This window comes from Cheilinus undulatus, linkage group 23, assembly GCF_018320785.1.
Source record: "Cheilinus undulatus linkage group 23, ASM1832078v1, whole genome shotgun sequence".
NCBI lineage: Eukaryota > Metazoa > Chordata > Actinopteri > Labriformes > Labridae > Cheilinus > Cheilinus undulatus.
The window spans coordinates 20,738,358-20,756,130 of record NC_054887.1 but is presented as its reverse complement, the minus strand read 5'-3'; the positions used below and the strand labels follow the sequence as shown (position 1 = coordinate 20,756,130).

Below are 17,773 nucleotides of genomic sequence, written 5' to 3'. Positions count from 1 at the left end.
TTTAAGACACAGATATCCCTTGCTGTAATTACAAGTTGTTTGGCCTGTAGATGGTACAAATCTCATGCAAATAGGGCTATAATAACTGAACAAATAGTCCCATCTAGAAAGGTGCAAATGCTTAATGTTAAAAGAACACATTACTTTTGATACATGTCAAAAATGAGCTCCAGTCTGTAAGATTATGATTTTTTAAATAACACACATTATCTGATCTTTCTGCTTCTTATGAAGCCATGTCCTGAGAGAAACAAGATGCACCTGTTGTCATTGAAATTTACTCACGTCACTGTCTTAGTTTCTGCACTTGAGTACTACCATCCTCTGCTCCAGCTGCCAGAGTTAAAAACTGAATATTTACTGTGAGGTTTTCACTCTTAGGTATCCATAATTCTCACATGAATGACCCCTAATGTTTGTCAGGTCTCTTTCTCTTACAAACTGGCATGACTTCAGGCAGCTGAACAAATACTACTTTATGCTTGTCCCTGTATTTGTACTCTGATGACATGTAGCTGGCATTTTTTCTAGAAATAATTTCTAATTACAAATATAATAAATAGAGCCTGAAGTCATTCTTCACTTAGGGTGGATTTTTTCAAGAGCTTAACAATGCTATGATACGTTTTTGACAGGTTAAGAAAACAGATTGAAACCAATACTGATGTCTGTGTGACCAGCAAAAGCAAACAAGATCATCAGAAGATTATCAATTATTTCTGTATTTGTATTTAAATGCTTGTCATCACTGCCATTGGTTCAGTGTCAAACAAAGATTTTACTGCATGCAGAGGAGAGGTTTCCAATTACAGTTTCCATGACAAAAACTGAGAGTGAGCTATATAATTGATGATTAAAAGTCAGCAGGATGTTTACTTTGTTCTTGCCTTACTTATAAAACACTGAAAGCATGAAAGGTCATTAAGGAAAGTACAAGACATAGCAATGTGTTTACTTGTGCTGCAAAAAGTAACAAAAAGTTTTAGATAGTTCATTTCATTTTTTTAAAGATTTATTTTTGGGCTTTCTATGCCTCCACTGACAGAGGAGGACAGTGGGCAGATTCAGAAACAGGGAAGAGAGAGTTGGGGAGAGACATTCAGGAATGTGCCACAGGCCAGACTAGAACCCGGGCTGACCATGCACATAGGGCTCCCTTAAACCACCAGGCCATCTGCACCCCTGGTCATTCAATTTTGGGTATAATCACACAATTTGATCCTAATTTTCATTTTTCTCTATTCTTTAAATCAGCAGTCACATGTATGTGTTCACTGCTTCTTCTCTGAAATGCTTCCAGTGTCAGATGGCATAGGTTTAAAAAGCAGCATGATGGATTATCTTAAAATGTATTGCATTTGCTCTAGATAAGTGTTGTTAAACTTACACAACTTGAGTTGGTCTTTTATTTTTTAAGCAAGCATTATATTAGTGTAGGTGCTTGCTGGGTAGCTAGGTGGGCTACATGGAGCATCAACAAAGTGTCTTCTAGTTGCAGCTCTCCCAGTCAGAAGTCAAGTCATGTGAACCTAACAGAAAGGAAGGAAAGCATTCCAAATGTCTGTCGGTCCATCTGTGTGCATTGGAGAAAGGTGAATAAGTATGATGGCAGTGCGTAAATCTTACCTGTTGAGACAGCAGAGCAGGAGTTTAGATAAGATACTAACACCAGCATAGCACAAACAAATCTGAATACTGAACATTTTTCTCAGTCTCTTCACAGTTTGGCAGTCCTTGGTTGTTATGGCATCTACAGCTTGTTTCATTCCTGGGGCTTACAACGGTGATGTCTTGTTGAGAGTGATTGATTTGGTGACATTATGAATACATTTGATCGGGATTACATGGTGGAATTTCACTGAACTGGATATCAGTTCAAGAACAAAAACTAACAACTACAGTCAGATGCAGGGTGAGTGGATATAACGATGTCTGCCCAACAGACTAAATATCTACAATCAGAGAAACTGTGAGAAAAGAAAAAATGACTGACTTATCTTTTTTATTTTCACTCATTAATCTCCTGTAGGCTTACTAACAGATACACAGAGCTGTGTCAGTGTTTCCACAAACCTCCTCTGTTTTAAGCTGGTTTTAATTTGTGCTTCATGTGGAAATTAATTATTTAGCTTTAACTGTTAGCAGGATTTCAAGGGCAAAGATTTATTTACCAGTTAAAACAAAATTTGATATTTAAATCAAGAGAGACTCAAAACAAGTCTAACGATGATAGATTTAATGGAGGTGGCTGGGGTGGAGGAGGGTTGCAGCGGTCGTGCTGAAACAACAGACTGACTGTGGAGGAGAGGAGGGCAGATTTTTTTTTCTTGAATATGTAGGGCTGTGGTCGACCAAAATCACACCCAGGCACCAATTAATTGATTGGTCGTTCAGGTAAAAAAAATAAAAAAAAAATAAAAAAATAATAAAAAAAATAAAATAAAAAAAATAATAATAATAAAATCACCTCATTGGGGACTATTTTAATCCATCCAGGTTCCTCACTGCACCTGCTTGGTGCTCTAAATGATCCTTAAATGAACATAAGCCTTTTTGAAGCATTAATACATTTCTAGGATCATCATTTCATACTAAAAAATGATTAATTGAGAGACAATCAGCGCGCACCTGCCTTTGATCTCCGTGGTCCCGGCACGGTAACTCTTTAAACTTATACAGCCTACAAAATAACCTCAGATCATTGTTTTTCATTCATTTATAACGGTAACTATTTACAGGATCACTTGATCCAGCCCGAGCCGTGTAACTTACGAGCATAAAGCAGACAGCATGCAGCGTTTATTTACGGAGGTGAGAGGGGAAAAAGTTCGCTCGTTGGGACCCAATGACCAGCAGACATCGCCTTTTATCACCTCTCCTTCCTGCCTGTCTGTAAGAGAAGCTAACACTAACATGAAAACTTTAAGGTGATTATGAAAAGAGATGATAATACGCAGCCAATTTACCGACAATTGAATTAAACTGACCGCGGGAGTTGATGCAGTGAGGGTGGGCAGAGTAGAGACACTCAGTAGGACCACTTCAATACAAACAGCCTCTAACTTTGTGATGAGTTGATGTGTTGTTTCTGAGCGTTAGTGCTGTAATAAATCAGAAAATATCCCACTCTGCGTAGCTTTGTGTGCCTCTCTACCTGTTATTCCTAGAGCTGCATTGCTCCTGTCCCCAGCAGCACGTCTCTCTATATTAGTCAGCTGCGCATTTCACTTCTGTCCCCTGATCAGCCTCTTGGGGGGGAGGCGGCAATTAACTGACCAGGGTGATCTTGGTCGAACAGAAGCTTTTCGATCAAACAACCAACCAATCGAATGAAAGTTGTCAGCCCTAGAAATATGACAGCAGCAGGATGATTGGATCAAGAGAGGTTATGGCAAAAAGGGATTAGATGCCCAGGCAGTAGATGCCCATACCAGCTGAATACCAGAGCAGGGAAAAGGGAGACACATGAGGGAGTGATTATTAATGAATGAAAGAATGAATGGAAATGAAACATTTTCCTTGCTTAAACTTGCATTAAGCCTTATTTGTCCCCCCAACAAACGGTCAAAATGAGACACCTGGGCAGGTGTGTGTGATGAAGACTTCAGTTCATAAACATAATGTCAGAATGTCTGTACCAGAGGCCTGGGATTTTGTCTCTTTATAAATAACAAACTCAAAGGCACTTACTTCAGGTGAACTTGTTTGCAAAAAATATAATTTGGTTTCCATAATAAATTTGCATTACGCTGAGCTGTATTAAATCAGATCATATCAAATCAGGCCAAAACGTTTATGAGTTGTCAGCATATCGGAATGTAGGCTGTGAATCAAGAAGAGATTTGCACTCTAGTTCTATTATCCACATTTACTTTTCCCTCTTCATGCACACAGCTTATCCTGCCCTGCCTCCTTCCATATCTCTAATTCTACGTGTGGGATCTTTTAACTGTAAGTTAGCGCTGCCAAAACAACTCTTGAAATGTTTCTCACGACTGCGCTGGGATTCCCTTATGATCGAGCTTCATTAATAAATGACGTGTAGTGAATCAATGACACACAGTATGAGTCAATTGCTACTCTATCATGTGCAGGAGGCATACAGAGAAAAGTATGTCCGATGTCAGATAGTCACCTCTGCTGTTCACTGCGGTGCACACCTGCGAGAATGCATGTGCAATTATGCATGTGTTGAAGTGAGGGAGAAACAGTGAGCCAATGTGCGCTTAATCCAGACTTCTATCGCTGATTATTAGGGAGTTTCTGACCAAGTTGTCCCATACAGACATTTGACATACAGGGGGCAATGCATGTTTAAGGAGGATTGTCAAGCATCATTAACGCAAAGTTTTGCAGGAATTTAACATTTCAAGTGCAATTTAGGTCCAATTTAATTTGGTAAAATGTGTTACTTGTATTGTTTATTCTTATGACAGGATGTTCTGCTTTTCACAGTAGTAGAAAATTTTAATCACAGTGTCAACTACATCAGATAAACTTAAGCCTACTCAAGAAAAGCTGACATTCATGAGACATTTTGGTGAAGACAATTTAACTTGAAAGGCTTGTTTGTATAAATTTTGCCCAAACAGTCTAAGAATACAGAAATCTCCTCCCTTGAAGCCCTTTGACTTGTTTTAATGCTTAGCTGTACTTGAAGTTTCCGTCTACATCTCCCATCTTCACAGCCTCATTTTGTCTGAATTCTCTGATCTTTATATTTCCTGCTGATTTCTATGACAGGTTGCTAGAGTCTATCCCAGCATGCACCAGGTTAAACACTCAGAAACATCCTCGACAGGTCATCGGGGCCATGGAGCTACACACTAACACATAAGAGAGTCAATTTCACTCACACTTACAACTGAGAGTAATGTAGTGTTTGAGAAAAGAGGGTTTGAAGTTTGTCATTGCTTTAAAGTGTTCTGCTATCTAAAATGAGCTTTATTTTCTTTAAATAGTGGAATGAAACCTTTTTAATTGAGGTTGTTTCCTATCTTGAGTGGCTGGTAAGTTGGATAGTCCTAATTTCCCATTATAGTTAATGGCCATGGTTAATCTCCCTACCTGATATAAATAGAACCTGGAGAGCAGCATTTCACACTAATATGCCTGCTCTTCATTTTCTAGAATATGAATTATTTTTCTGAAAATTCTGTTTGAAATAAATTGTCTCTCCATTACAGTAAAATCTCAATAAAGCAAACCTGTTGCGTCATTAAGTTCCCATATTATTCTTCGCCTGCTGAATCTCACCCATGCCTTCACCTCTTACTCAGAACTTTATGCACTTGTGGTTTGGAGCATAACGTCTCAGATCACTTCCTGCTGACACTCGTTCAGAATACAACCCACACATTTCATATAATATCAAATAAGTGACTTTTAATTTCAGTGTTACTGGCTGGTATCACTTTTGATCCCTTAAAGACTGTCTCTGTTTGGTCTATTGTTTGTTTAAGGCTTTAGTTGTGACTGTTAAGTTGGATTTGTCAGGAAACCTGACTTTTAAACTTTGAGAAAATTCTGGTGAGAAGCAAATGATTTGATACCTGTTTTGATACCATGGCACAAAATAGAAAGCATGTGCATTTCAATAGAAAGCAGGGCCAGTTAGAAAAAAATAGTTCTCTATGGCCTGGAATAATGGAAAAGATGTTTGCACTCCTAAAATATTGGTCAACTTAAGAGAAGAAAAATTCTTATTGGTTATAAATTTATGAAAAAGGAAAAAATAAGTTTAAATCAAGATACAGGCTAAGTTGCATGAAATTTGACTTTAATACAGGAAAAGCATTGCACATTCCTACCAGGCAACTCATATTTGATCATTTCTTATTTTTTTGTCTTTAATTTGTCAGCATTATTTTCTTATGGCTTCATTCCTCTTCCATAAACAAAGTTTTTGGAAGTCTGGATGCTTTTTGACTCTATGTACAGTATTATTGGAATAACAGAAATCATCCTGTTTTTTAAACACCTGGTATCTCAGCAGCCTCTATTGTGTCACTATATAGTTTTAATTTTTCATCCTCACCACACTCATGCATCTGGCCTGAATTTTGAAGTTAAAGGAAAGTTTTTCTAGAGGACAGGACTTTTTAAAATTATTATTTTTTTAATCCAGGTGCCAACTATATAGGTATACAGTGATTATGGATAGGAAAACGTGGTGTTAATTGGTCTATTGAATCTAAACTCATGAATGTACGTAGGTGGGTCACATCTGGTGTTTGAAAATCTTATGTACTTCATTTCTTAAACTCCTTGTTGTGTTATATGTTTTATCCCTTTGTCTAGAAATTAGAAAAACAATAGCTGTAGTCATCTGTGTAACTTGAAAATTGTTTAGGGGGGAAGTTTTGACTGTAAATGGTTTTTCATTCTTGAATTTTCAAACCCTGGACTAGCAGGAAGGGATGCTCATGAATCTTGTCATTTGTCATAGATGGAGCCAATTTTGTATTCTTATCAGTGTCTGATATTGAAGATGTCTGTTAAAACTTTGAAAACTACCCTATGAGCATGATTATGTTGTGATTTAGAACCAAATAGAAGATGAGGTCCAGTCATTGGAATATTTGAAAACCCTTTTTTAAACTACTGGTATGTCATGTTGTGAAGTCAAACAGATGTGTGACTGATGCTTGGACCTCATTTGTTACTCCAAATCACAGGTGCAGACGTCTGTTTTATGTTTGTCTTTCATTCTCCTCAAATCTCTCTGATCAGTGTTACCTTTGTAGCGACACTATACCTGTGTGTTATATTTACACAGCTGTTATCTTGCAAAATATTTAATTAGTCTTAAATCACTAAGTCTGCTGGCTTTTCATGCATATGATGGTTTTGTGCTGATGCATCCCCTGGCACACAATAACACTAATGTGTTTTTCTGTCATTTTGAAATGTGTTCACCTCACCTGCTCCTCTTTGCTGTTGTCATTCTTGATTACAGGGCAGGATTCTATAAAACATCACAGCTAAATCACAGACTGTGTTAGAACACATGTTATATTAGGACAGCCCCCTCTGAGGCCCCTAATGAGCGTTAGTTGGAGCTCTGTGTGTCATGTCTTTTGGAGACATCACTGGACTACAAAACTTTTCAAGCAGAAAAACATTTTAACTGAAAGCTTTGTCTCCCTCTGCTGGACTTTTGATAGAACTACAGATCTGGTAACTTGGGCTGTATCAGTGAAACGTGAACGTGCAGGCTTGTGCAGCTTGAACAATTAACTTTTAAGTGTTTTGGATCTAAATGTCCCAACAGTTTTATTGTTAAATAGCTATCTGTTTAATTTGTCTTGATTGTTTAACATGAACTTTGAAGATTTCAGTGTCTTGATAGGTCTTCAAAAAGGTTATTCAATCTGAATCAGGAAATACATGGCCTCTTGCTTATTCCATCCTGCTGTATTTATCTGGTTTTCAAAATGTTTGTGCGTTTTCTCTACACTTTTTCTATGTAATGCACACTGCACTGATGACCTGTGACCTGTCCCTGATATTCTAAATCCACTGTTTAAACTCCTGAGACTTCAAAAGCTAATCCACCTGACAAAGAAAGGACTAAAGTGTCCATTTATCAATGTCTGGAGTCAGTTTGCTAACTTTGATGGAAACAAATCCTGAACTTTCGCAGGAAAGCATGACTTAAAAAACAACAAAGTAATCAGTGAGGCTGTTTAACGTTTCCAGAGTGCAGCTTCAGTTGTCATATTGATCTAGTTAAATTGAGCATCAATATGGTGTCAGGTGCATGTGGCTGAGTTGGACTAAGCTGTTTTAATTCAAACAGCCACTAGAGGGCAGCAGAAAATGTAGTTTCACAAGTGATGCTGAGCTATGTACTAAAATGAAGCTCACATTTCCTAGATGAGGTCATGAATATGATTAAGATAGAGCCAATAAGTGGGGACTCGGAGCTGACTTCTCATAATGAGACTGTAAATTAATCTCAGAGACCTTCATTTATCTCTCAGCAGGGAATACAGTGTAATGAAAAACTCAGAGGAAGTATTGATCTTGACACAATCTCTATATGCCAGAAATAAGTCATGAACTAGAGAATTCTACCAGAAATGAAAAGAATGTTCATTAATCCTGACGTATATCTACCAATGTTGTGTGCAAGAGGATAAGCAGAGAATATCCACGCGTATTTCAGTCTCCTGGGGGTATACTCACTTTGGAATCTCCTCCTTTAAGATGGCAAAAGCAACGAAAAGTAATATTCTGACTGCCTTAGTGCTTAGCTTTGTGATGCATTGCCTCCAACACTGCTAAAGAATATAGAGTAGTATAAGAGTGTATCCACTCCTCCAGGCACGACTACACCACTCATCTAGTGTAACTTATGTTTCTGTCAGTGAGTTTACTACAACACTACTGCATGCATAAAATGACATGTATTTTAGTAGAACCACATACACAGATGCATCTTTAAAATGAATATCATTTATTCAAATTTTTTTTGCACGGATGAGTGTGGCGTGGCATGGAGACAGTCGCTTTGTGGCACCTCTGAGCTGATATGAAAGCTTTGATAGCGGCCTTCAGCTCATTTGCATTGTGAACAAACACCAGCCAAGACCTGGCACTCAAAGTCATTACCGATGGACTTCAAGCAGCTTGGATGGTATGTCTCTCCACTCTGACTCTAGACTGTGGGATCTTGATTTCCAAATAAAATTCTACATTTCCTTTCATCTGAAAACAGGACTTTGGACCACTGAACAACAGACTGTTGCCATGCCGTCTGCTGCTGTTGGCCGACTTTGTTTATCAGGAAATTTTTGAGCACTTCTTGCTCCTGTCTGCTGACGAGCTTAATTGAGACGCTGATTTCCTTTTCCAGCACAACCAGGCCCCTGCCCATAGTGAGGCCAAAAGGATTAGGAACCGGTTTGCTGACCATTACTGTGATGGACTGGGAGCCTGTTAGCCTAACCTGAACTCCACAGAGGATCTATAGGGTATTATCTAGAGCAGGAGTTGTCATTTACATCTGCACATGGACCAGCTTTTCCCTTGACAGACACTTTGGGGTCCTGATTTTCAATTAACTGAAAATGTTGGTCTAATAAACATAATTTAGTTAAAACTTTTTCATTTTCTTTCAACCTTACATAAATTTTATCCTTTACCAGTGAGATCAGTCCTAATCTGCCAATACTACAATCAGCTACAAGGCGGTGGTTGCGATAGTTTGCCACATATCTCATGCACTCTTATGTTCTCCATCACTGGGTTTAATGCTAATATACTATGGCATAAATGGTGAAGAACATATGCAGGAAATGGGTTTTTACTTTGATTCTCAGGTAGGGAATATTACACTCTAAAAGATCCCGGATCAGGGAGTTGATCAGAAAACAACAGCTTTAATCAAGAATGGACTAATGGATATGTGTTTTGTTATGCATTGTATTTGCTTATCATTGGCCTACAGTTCGACTTCCATAATTCTGTCAAATTTTAAGTAAGTGCTGATAAACCTTTTTTCGATCTCAATTGTTTTAGGAGCTGTTTTTAATAGCTGTAGGGATTGGCAGAAAAAAGATACCCTAAATACCAGAATATCATCTAGTGGATGATGAAAAGCATTTGCTTCAACATTGCATAGGAGATGAAGGCTGCTATCAACCCTGGACTTCAGAACACCCCAGCAGTGTCACTGGCTGATTGCCTCCATCACAAGCCACAGTGCTGTGGTAAAAAGTATTGATTGCATCAATCAAACTACTTTTTAAATGGTTGACATTTTTTTATCATAAATCAATATTTGATTAGTTTAATGTAATATGCTAATACTGGAGATACTGTGTTTTTGATTTTAATGACCTGCAAGACATAATGAAAAAGAGTAGAGATGCATGATATTGTTAGCGTAATCACCAGATATAAAGATTTCTCTCTGTTTTTACCACAGATATTTGCTGTTAATAATGACTTACATCAGCTAAATGGAATCTGTAGTTATCAGCATATCTGATATTTGCAGAAATCCAATATCATGCATCTCTAATCAAGATCAAATACCATACAGTACCAGTTTTACTTGCATTGCAAAGCCCTCTGGGTAAGGCATCAGTAGAAGCCATGTTAGAAAGGCTGGTGTGCTCATTCAAACGCACACAGAAAGGATAGTGCGCCTCATGCAGAGTGATAGTGAAGGTAACATGGGTTTGATATTCCCTGACAGCAGTATGAGAAGCAGCCAAATTAGCATAGTGGGAAATCATTGCTGTGACCTTAAATTATTTAATTCTGTTTATATTTATGTCCTGTTTGTGGTCTGGTGGTTTCTGAACACTCTGCAGCGAGTAAACCCACCAAGGAGTGATGTTGCTTGTGTGATTTCTAATGTATTATACATGCTTTACAAAAAATATACTCACAGAAGTGTGTCGCTGATGAGTTGTTTGGCAACAGAAGGAAATTGTGGTTGTTGAAAGAATTTGTTCCAAGTTCTTGTGACTTTAATTAGTTTGATCTTTTTGACTAAAATGGGAACTGATTTGAAATATTTAAGAAAACATTGAGTCTCTTTGGCAGATGATAATTTTCATGGGAACCCTCCTGTTTGAAGCTGTTTTTAAAATCTCATTTAAACGTTAACCTGTCCAAACCTTAATGTTAAAGTTCATAATGGCAACTAAAGTAGAGCTAATTGAATAGAGAGTTATATTTTCTATGGTTTTTATTATATATTATATTCAAACATGAATTGCACTTTTTTCCATTTAATTTTCTCAGTGATACCTTGGATAGGTTGTGTACAGCTGTAGTGATGCTTCAAATTATCTGTAGTTGTTGAAAAAGCTTTGTTTGCACAAAATATGAGAGAAAAAATGGAAAAGACTTGTCTTTTCCCTTGGCTCATGTGGAGTGTTGTTGCAGGTTACAGGTGAGAGTTTGAGGTGTTGGAGGCTGGTCTTGGCAGCATGGTGAAGGTCCAGAAGTCAGCTGAGAGGAAGAGCTCTCTCTGTCAGCACAGACAGGTACTGCAAAAAATGACATAGCCTGGATGTTATTATCCGGTCTCTATTCCTAACTTGTGCTACCTTTCATTTTAACATCTAGTACCAGTCAGAAGTGAACCTACACTGTGTCAATAATGTACATGCAGAATCTGAGTGCTTCTGTTTTTGTTAACTGGTAGAAAACAAGAGCAATCTGCAGGAAGCTGCTAGATGTTACAGGATGTCGGTGTCTGAAGATGATTAGTGTGATATGCTTTGTAAATTGAACCTTGAGACAGAGCAGATGGTGGAGCTAAGGAATGCCATTGGTACTACTGTTTGCTGGCACAGTCCATCAGGGTGTAATGAATCAAGATATTATTATTTTGGTTGTCATTTACTTTTAGCAATGTCTCAATTTTGTCACGGAAAAGCACATCCATAAATTAATCTTGTCAAAATGTTTGTTTATAGATATATACAGTACAACTACCAATTGCAGAAACTAAGAAGTTCAATAAATCAAGCACAACCTTCATGTTCTAATATGGGACATATTTAATTTCATTTTTAGTATTTGCTGCAGGCCCATCAATAATAGACCATGGGCCACAATTTGAACACCCCTGGCTTATTTTATCCACTTGTCCACATGATAGCTGTATCAGGAGTAAAAAGATATTCTGGGTGTCACTTTCAGTTTTCTCCTGCAGAAACTGAGAGAATCTTATCAAAGAAATGACTTTTGCTCCTCTTTGTGTCGTGTTCTATTCTGGTTTCTCCAGACTTCTGCAGAGTAGATGACACTTTTAGAGGCATAGATATTTTTTCCTGCACAGATGGCTTCACTGAGCATATGTTACATGCCGTTAAGCTATTGTATAATCATTTGACGCTGCTGCGCGATTTGCAGCGTGTTTGTGTTGAATGTGTGTATAAACGTGACACAGTTGTCCAAGTGGCCCACTTGTCCTGTGGTGATGTGCTGTAATGTTCCTGAACGCTGGAGTCATTTATTCCTCTTCAAGGGCAGCAGGGACACGAGAAGTGAGAGAGACAGACACGGAGAAAATGAGGATAAATTGGTGGGTGGAACGGCAGGAAAGATTGGGGATTTAGAGAAAAGGGAGGTCTGGTCAGGAGACACGCACGCACTGAACACTTGCACAGATGGATGCATGTGCGCATGATGATGGGTCGACGTGTGGAGTCACTTATCAGCTCTAGGGTGGGTTTGTGCGACAAGGTTAATGTCCCCCTGCAAAATCTCTGGATGCTTAGGAGACATGACAGCCACCAACACACTTTGGCGCACAGTGCGCATGCACTCTCTCACCTGCTGTGACCCCTCACTGCTGCCCATTAGTTTGATTTTTTTTCCACTCAACACCTCTTTATTTTTTGGGCTTGGTTCCTGAATATTCATTTATCACCCATTTCCATCATTATGATTGTGTGCATGTGTTTTGTAAGAGTTTAAAGTGTATCTAGCATTCAGTAGGTCACACGCTCTTGTCTAATTAAAAAGAAACATGGAGATTAAGAGGATAATAAGGCTGCAGAATTGATGTTAGTGATATCTAAAATCAAGATAAGGGTAAAGTCCTCTATATTAGATTAGAAAATACAAATCTATTGCTCTCAAGTGCTAATGCTTTTGATTTTGATGTCATCTAGTAGTGGTCTTAAAGTGTGCTGCTTTCCCAACCAACCCTTAACCTGATCCTGGGACGCTAGAAACATGGGAGTAAAAGAACTGTTTTTCACATGTTCATGCCTCTTCTAAAAACCAAGGTGTTAAAGAACTCTTAATAACTTCATGTGTTCCAATTTTCTTTTTACTGAGTCGGTATTTTATACAACTGTCAGACCAGGATTAGAAAAGTAAACTAAAGGTAATGAGAACCACTAACACTGTGATTTGTGTGCACAAAACTAACTAAAACAAAATTAGATTAGAGGCAAAATATCCTTAGTAATAGTCTCTGACAGCATGATACTGGCTGATATCCTTTAAGGTTTGTTTCTGTATGAGCTTGTACATTGACAAAGTTAGAAATTAGTGTTATGACTTAGTGAAATATGCAGGAGTGGCATGAAGTCTTCATACACACATGAATAAATAGTTCTTTTTTTACATGTTCTAGCTCATGTTCTAACATGTTCTACAGCATATCTCCAATAATCTTATCAAATTCAACCTCCAGCATTACAGTAAAAATGTTGGGCCAAGCGAACCTTTCCCCTTGCACCCAAGTGTGGGAATAAAATGGCCTGATTTGATTGATCAAGACTTCACACAATGGTAATTTTAGATTTTTAATTGTGTTCAAGTATCAAGAATAAGCAGCATTAAAAGAAGTAAGGAGTATATATTTAAAAATGATATGATATTAACTTTTTTTCTGGTCCTTTTGGCTCTTTCCCCTGACAACTACTACTACTAAAACTAATCAGAACTAAACTTAGCATTTTTGAAAAATAAACACAGAACTTAAAGAAACCAACATTCAGAAGGAATAAAAACTAAAATAAAATTGAAAACAAGAGTCAAAACAAAATGAAAATAAAACATAATGAAAAACACAACTATTACAATCTACAGAGTCCTTATACATTAACTCATCTTGCAAAGGGGTTCCTCAGAGACAACTGGAGGAATGCTGCAGGATTTCGGTGAAGTTTTTATGCAAAGTTGAACAGTGTAACTCAACATAGGTTTTCAAGCCACAGCTGACAGTGGCCCTGATGAAGACCTAAGTTGGTTGCAACACGTTAGATCTGCTCTAATATTTGATGCCATGCATATAGATGCATTTTAGTACCAAACAAATGCCAGATTGTGCTTTGATTGTATTTTTAAAGGGCAGCTTGTAGGGCAGTTTGTATTTTTTTTTTGTCAAATTCAATTTTTGATGTAATTACAGCAGTAAGTTATTGTTTTACCTTTGAACACTGTTGATCTCTGTAATTTTTAAACCAAACATGTTAAAATGGATAAATAGAAAGAAAGGAGTAACTACTTTCAAAATAAATAAATAATGTTATTAATTTTGCAGCCATGACCTAAGAGAAACTATGAAAAGCACACTCTGTTGTTTTGATTCAGATAAAATAGGTAACCTTGCAAAGCCAAGGGATTGATCAGATTGCATGGGCGGACCCATCCTGCAAAGATTCAGTCTGAAGCACTTGTTTTTGGCCAGTAAATGACCAGACAATCATCTGAGGAGAACAAGGAAGTAGCTACAGGTGTGATTTGGTTGTACTGCAAGACTGTAAAAAGTGGCGGCCTGTAAAGAGATTAGCCTTGATGCAGCTGTAGCTGCAGTTTTATAGAACTGGACATTTCTTTAATAAAAGAAAGAGTAAAGAAACACACTAAAGGCTTTCTTGGTGGAAAAGATTATTTTCACTCTTCACCTGACTGGTTTAAGCAGAAGTTTATTTACCAACTGGCTCCATAGCAAGCTAAAATCACAGCTCAACTTATGTAGATTGCTCCCTGGGGCAGCACACCCCTACTATGCCATATGTTTTGTGCCTGTAATATATGTGACAGATTTCTTTTCAAAAGGTCCTGTCCTTCCCTCAAATAATGCCCTGGAGATGTGAAACAGTCTGTTGGACATGTCGGGCTATAAAATGAGTTGAATTGTGTATAAATCTTTATTCAATTCAATTTCTCCTATTTTCTTTTAAACTATATTTATCTGTTCGTATCAGTTTGTTTGCTGAACCCTCCAGACATGCGTTAAATTTTTCAGTAACTCATGTTTTCATGTCTGGCTTGTCCCCACAGAGCGGTGTTGAGGAGGAGATGGAGGAAGGCCAGCTCAGCTTAGATGCCCAGCATCCACCCCAGGACCAGCCCCGAAAAGGAGCACAGCTCCAGACTCCTCCTTCAGCCAAGGCCCCTCTAAACAGCACAGACCAGAAGGAAACCCCGATGGACATTCAGGAAAAGGGCGACTCTCCTGCCCACCTGCAGACCAAACCTCTGTGGAAGCCCATTCCTCCTCTGCTGCCGGAGCCCCACGGCAGTAACAGCAGTCAGACGAGAGACCAGAGCTGCCAGACTGAGGAGCAACTTCAGCACAACAGTCATGACACAGGTGGGGAGAGTTTTTCTTCCATCTGCACCTCCTGCTGCTGTGATTCACACACCCACGGGCTAAAACTGTCTGTCAGCCTCCTGTGGAGCTTCAGCCGTTCATTTATGTCTGACACATATGAAAGTTTTATAAGGAACTGAATTTGTTACACAGGATTTAGTGTGACAACTACAATGATTTGAGGAACTTGAAAGTGATGTTTACTCTCACTGTGTACACTGTGGGAGAACTGCACTGACTCAGACCCCTAACTGAGCAGGAAATAGTCCTAAACAGACAATACATCCCGTTAGAAGAGGCGTAAAACTTAGCTTTTCAAACATGGAAAGCAATCTTATCAAGGTTATCATGATACCAGAATGTAAAACTTCAGTATGATATTAGTAACAATCAAACTATATTTATATCTGATTTATTACCATGACAACAAAGATAGATAGACACACAATACTTGAAACGCTTTTGAAGACAATGTCTAGGATGGATTTCTTTCACTCTAATGTGCATGTTTTGTGAAATGGCTGTTTTACAGCTTCAGCACTCTTTGATATTGTAGTTTAATAAAATAAACATGATCATATTAAATCAAAACACAATTCAATAAAAGAATAATAGAAATTTCTGACAACTTTAAATGTTATACTTGCTAGGTGTTTTTGGTTTCTGACAAATTAGATGAAGTAAGCATAGCTTAAGAAACCTAAAAGTTAACAAGTGAAGTTATATTTTAAAGAAAGCATAAAAGAAATGCTTGAATAATTCAATTGATCACTTACTCCTGAGGAATGAACTAGTTGGAAACAAAGCCACCATTATCTGTCTCTATAATGTTGTTTTATTCTTTAAGTGTGCTGTTATTAGGCCCTAAAGCTAAGCTTACTCAATGTTTTTGGATCACATGATGAACTTCATGACTATCAGATCTTACATAAGAGAGGTATATTATTTCTGTTAAATGCTGGCATGTTTCTGTAGTTCAGTCTGGCTTTGCTGCCTGTGATCTTCCTCCTCCCTTCGCTGCTTTCTTCCAGAGTCTGATGTTGCTCTCTTAATTCAGATGTTAATTTAGCTTCTAGGACTTAATTTCTAACTGCAAGAAGTTTCAGCACTCACAGTGAAAAAGAGGCTGTTTACTTCAGCTGATGCTCCTGATTGGCTGATCTCTGACCCTCCTGCTGAGGGGGGATGTGGAGGTCGGCAGGTCAATGACCTGCCGCACTGGTATTATGGCAACTTGTATGGGAGGGATAAAGGGGGGAGGAGGTGAGGAAAATACATTCTGTCACACATTAATGCATAACCTCTTTTTCTTTCCCTCATTCTTTCTCTACCTTGAATGACCAAGTCGCTAAACTTTCTTTTACATTTCAAGCCCTACCTCTGTGTTTGCTTTCTGGGCGTTCCTGTCTGTCTGTCTGTCTGTCTTTTGCATTTTGTCTGCCTCTCCCCCAGCATTCAACCATACACAAGCAGACACATTACTCTACATCATTGTGTGTCTATAAACATATATTGGGCTGAACAAAAGTAACTTGCATAGAACAACTCCACTAAAAACGCGAAACTTCGCCAATTAAAACAAAGAAAGCAGACAAAATGATTTACTCTACGTGCTGCCATCATAGCCCTTTGATCCACAATAGTGCATCTTGGCTAAACATTAGTTGCAGTTTTTTTGGCTGTGGCTCCAAAGCCAAACAAACATTGAATATTTATCTCAGCTGGAAACATTTACTGTGTTATATTGGAGCTCTGACCCAGACAGCACTGGGCCCAAACGTTAGCAAAGCTGATGTTCTCCCAGCCACCCTATTCATATCATAATGTGAGAAAAAAGATGAATGTTTTCAGGGGCTCTGCAACAGCATGACTTGACATTTACCCCTCTCTTTTAATTCATTTGTGCCTGAAGGGTTGACAAGTTGTTGAGTAAAAAAATTAATAAAGGCTTGCATAACAGCAGGTAGAATGAGGGCGTTTTACATTTGCAATGTATCTTAGAAGCCCATTTTTGTTCATGGAGCTACTATCAGCTTGCATCAATATAAAACCCCAAACCTCACTCCTGTGATTTCATGTTTAATGCTTTTACATACATAAATAAAAAATAGGCTGGCACTGGTATTAGTGAGCCAAAAAAATAAAACAGTATTAAAGGTATTTTGGTTATAAAGTTGTTGTTTTTTTTTGTTTTGTTTTGTTTTTTTACTTTAATAGATTTCTTATGTTTATGGTGTGTAAAATCCCCAAAAAATCTGATATCTCAAGCATTTTGATCATTTATCAGTCAATCAAATCTAAACTTTAAATTTGCATTTGTCCTGGATGCTTAGTGTATTTGTAGGATTTGTTTACAGATAAACATGCAACCACAGTGTGATGGTCAAAAGGTGTTTTTCATTATAGTAATATTTTGACAATCAGTTTATAAAAAGCAGCAGAGTGACACTAGTATAAAAGCCGGTCAGTAAATCAAACCAAATAGTCAATCTCCGCCAGCAGCAGGATGGCGGTTTTCCAGCTGACCTTGCACTCTCTGGTGATTCAATCGAGCTTGGCAAAACATTTTCCAATACACATCAATACTGTCGCTCCCTGTCGCTCTTCTGCTTCAGCTGATAAAGTGTCACTCTGTATCAGATGCTGCTCTGGCTTTGAGCTGTGTTGGACCAAGCACAAAAACGCATCATC

At 38.1% G+C, this 17,773-nt stretch overlaps 1 protein-coding gene across 6 annotated transcripts in view; it reads left to right on the top strand.

The window, feature by feature from the left end:
• Nucleotides 1-17,773, top strand: part of znf800b (zinc finger protein 800b) — a 53,207-nt gene that overhangs the window by 11,545 nt on the left and 23,889 nt on the right. For 4 of the 6 annotated variants that reach the window (XR_005991569.1, XM_041780953.1, XM_041780955.1 and 1 more), the window contains exons 1-2: nt 10,906-11,006; nt 14,770-15,082. Coding sequence is in view for 5 of the 6 variants with exons in the window: in XM_041780953.1 (XP_041636887.1) it covers nt 10,950-11,006; nt 14,770-15,082 (370 nt within the window). In the remaining variant the exon portion in view is untranslated. Of the gene's footprint in view, nt 1-10,905; nt 11,007-14,769; nt 15,083-17,773 lie in introns of those variants that run through there. The other 2 variants (XM_041780958.1, XM_041780956.1) reach the window with 1 other exon arrangement.